This window comes from Etheostoma cragini, unplaced genomic scaffold (assembly GCF_013103735.1).
Source record: "Etheostoma cragini isolate CJK2018 unplaced genomic scaffold, CSU_Ecrag_1.0 ScbMSFa_367, whole genome shotgun sequence".
In the NCBI taxonomy this organism is placed as follows: Eukaryota; Metazoa; Chordata; class Actinopteri; order Perciformes; family Percidae; genus Etheostoma; species Etheostoma cragini.
The window spans coordinates 123,757-125,399 of record NW_023267961.1 but is presented as its reverse complement, the minus strand read 5'-3'; the positions used below and the strand labels follow the sequence as shown (position 1 = coordinate 125,399).

The 1,643-nt window shown below is 46.7% G+C and overlaps 2 protein-coding genes across 2 annotated transcripts in view; one reads left to right on the top strand and one right to left on the bottom strand.

The window, feature by feature from the left end:
- Positions 1 to 1,643, top strand: part of ttbk1a (tau tubulin kinase 1a) — a 25,253-nt gene that overhangs the window by 4,064 nt on the left and 19,546 nt on the right. The window contains exons 3-4 of the mRNA XM_034866015.1: positions 496 to 559; positions 1,302 to 1,462. Coding sequence (XP_034721906.1) covers positions 496 to 559; positions 1,302 to 1,462 — 225 coding nt within the window. The remainder of the gene's footprint in view (positions 1 to 495; positions 560 to 1,301; positions 1,463 to 1,643) is intronic.
- Positions 1 to 1,643, bottom strand: part of LOC117940899 (tau-tubulin kinase 1-like) — a 21,077-nt gene that overhangs the window by 2,146 nt on the left and 17,288 nt on the right. The window contains exons 3-4 of the mRNA XM_034866023.1: positions 1,250 to 1,458; positions 484 to 656 (exon numbers count right to left, since the gene is read on the bottom strand). The gene's annotated coding sequence lies outside the window, so the exon portion shown is untranslated. The remainder of the gene's footprint in view (positions 1 to 483; positions 657 to 1,249; positions 1,459 to 1,643) is intronic.

The window sequence follows — 1,643 nt, the reverse complement described above, 5'->3', positions numbered from 1 at the left end:
CACAAATACAGACACACACAAACACAGACAAACACACACACACACACACACACACAAACACACACACATACAAACACAGACAAACACACACACACAAATACAGACACACACAAACACAGACAAACACGCGCAAGCACACACACACAAACACACAAACACACACGCAAGCACACAAACACAGACACAAACACAGACACACACACACGCAAGCACACCCACACAGACTCACAAACACACACGCAAGCACACAAACACAGACACGCACAGACACACACAAACATAACCACAGACACACACACAAACACACACACACAGACACACTATATATTCTTGCTTAGTACTGGACCCATTTAAAAGGGTTAAAAAATACAAAGTTACCCTTTAACACCAGTTGTGATCTTGATCCTGTTTTTAATGTCGTCAAATCCAAAACCAAAGTCAAACCATTTTGAATCTAAATGAGTTTCCTGAAGCGTTGCTGACCTCTGTCCATAGGCGTCGGCGCGGCCCTCGGCTGCAGACAGGCGCTCAGATTCAGGGCTGTTGATCCGGCGGTACCGTAACGACCGACCCTGACCCGTCGGTGACTCCGGGACTCCGCCGCAGACCGGCGACGCTGGACACGCACCTCGACCCGAGTCCTCCTCCTGAGCACCCTGAGGACAGACAGAAGGGTCCTCAGAACATACTGTAGTACTGTATCTGAAGTCTCTTTATATAGACCTTAGTGGTCCCCTAATCCTGTATCTGGAGTCTCTTTATATAGACCTTAGTGGTCCCCTAATACTGTATCTGAAGTCTCTTTATATAGACCTTATGGTCCCTAATACTGTATCTGAAGTCTCTTTATATAGACCTTAGTGGTCCCTAATACTGGATCTGAAGTCTCTTTATATAGACCTTAGTGGTCCCCTAATACTGTATCTGAAGTCTCTTTTATATAGACCTTAGTGGTCCCTAATACCGTATCTGAAGTCTCTTTATATAGACCTTAGTGGTCCCCTAATACTGTATCTGAAGTCTCTTTATATAGACCTTAGTGGTCCCCTAATACTGTATCTGAAGTCTCTTTATATAGACCTTAGTGGTCCCCTAGTGCAACCCGACCCCTTAACAGGAAGTACAGTATTTTTATAGATTGGTGGAACACACACAGCATAATGATGAAGTCAAGCTAAAGGTTCATCTTCTGTCTGACATTTTGTTTTTATATTCTCATCAGTGGGGATGTTGCCGTGGTGGTTCGGACCTTGTTTAGGCTGATCCTGAGTCTGTTGCGGTTGAAGTCCGTGTCTTCCCAGGCCTCTCCGGTGTCCCCGGCCAGGGGGACGCCCGTCTCTCCGGGGGGGCGGCTAGGCGGTACCGGCGGGGCGTTCTCCTGATCGCTGAGATGTTCGTCCTGCAAGACGTCGTCCGTGTTCTCCCGCTGCAGATCTCCAGGAACCGGCGTCACGATGGCTCTGTGGACGCAGAATTCATCATTCAATAAAGGGTAATCTGGTTCTGTTAACAAGCTGGGGATGGTTTCAGGGATTCTTCTATGTATAGACCTTAGTTGTCCCTCTTACTGTATCTGAAGTCTCTTTATATAGACCTTAGTGGTCCCCTAACACTGTATCTGAAGTCTCTTTATATAGACCTTA